Source organism: Colobus angolensis, unplaced genomic scaffold (genome assembly GCF_000951035.1).
Source record: "Colobus angolensis palliatus isolate OR3802 unplaced genomic scaffold, Cang.pa_1.0 Scaffold172, whole genome shotgun sequence".
Lineage (NCBI taxonomy): Eukaryota > Metazoa > Chordata > Mammalia > Primates > Cercopithecidae > Colobus > Colobus angolensis.
This window is the reverse complement of record NW_012114844.1, coordinates 3,978,118-3,978,636: the sequence shown is the minus strand read 5'-3', so window position 1 is coordinate 3,978,636 and position 519 is coordinate 3,978,118. Positions and strand designations below refer to the sequence as shown.

Below are 519 nucleotides of genomic sequence, written 5' to 3'. Positions count from 1 at the left end.
TGCGACCTGGCGCCCTCACCGGCGGTGTCCCGGACAGTCCGCTTTCCAGGAGAATGCCGCTAAGGAGTTTGAGAAACCAAATCCTCAGTGGGTAAACCGCGCTCCATCCAGCCCATTCGGACGAGAGTTCTCCCAGGAGCGAGGCGCGTTGCTGCACCCGAGGTGGGGAAACCGGAGCCCGAAGAGCGGAAGGGGCTTATTCCAGGCAACAGACAGTGTCAGTAGCTGAATCAGGGGCTGAGGAAGTTTCCCCAGAGGCACCGCCTCACTCCCCCGCCAGCCCGACCCCACCCCTGTCCCCTAATACCCTGGGAGCAGAAGACACGACCACCTCCAGGCAGAGCGGGACCGGCGCGGGGACCACAAAGGTGAGGAGGGACTAAACCGAGACTTGGGGAGAGGGAAGGGGTGGCAGGGCTGGCTGGCCGGGGAGGGGCGGACACCCACCTGGTGCGGGTCCGGGGGCACCGGGAACCAGAGCGCAGAGGAGCAGGAAGAGGGGGCGCAGCGACGGCGCGG

At 66.3% G+C, this 519-nt stretch overlaps 1 protein-coding gene across 1 annotated transcript in view; it reads right to left on the bottom strand.

The window, feature by feature from the left end:
• The window catches only part of ADAMTS7 (ADAM metallopeptidase with thrombospondin type 1 motif, 7), a 61,177-nt gene that overhangs the window by 57,945 nt on the left and 2,713 nt on the right, over window positions 1-519 (bottom strand). The window contains exon 2 of the mRNA XM_011938442.1: window positions 448-515. Within this exon, the coding sequence (XP_011793832.1) occupies window positions 448-515 (68 nt within the window). The remainder of the gene's footprint in view (window positions 1-447; window positions 516-519) is intronic.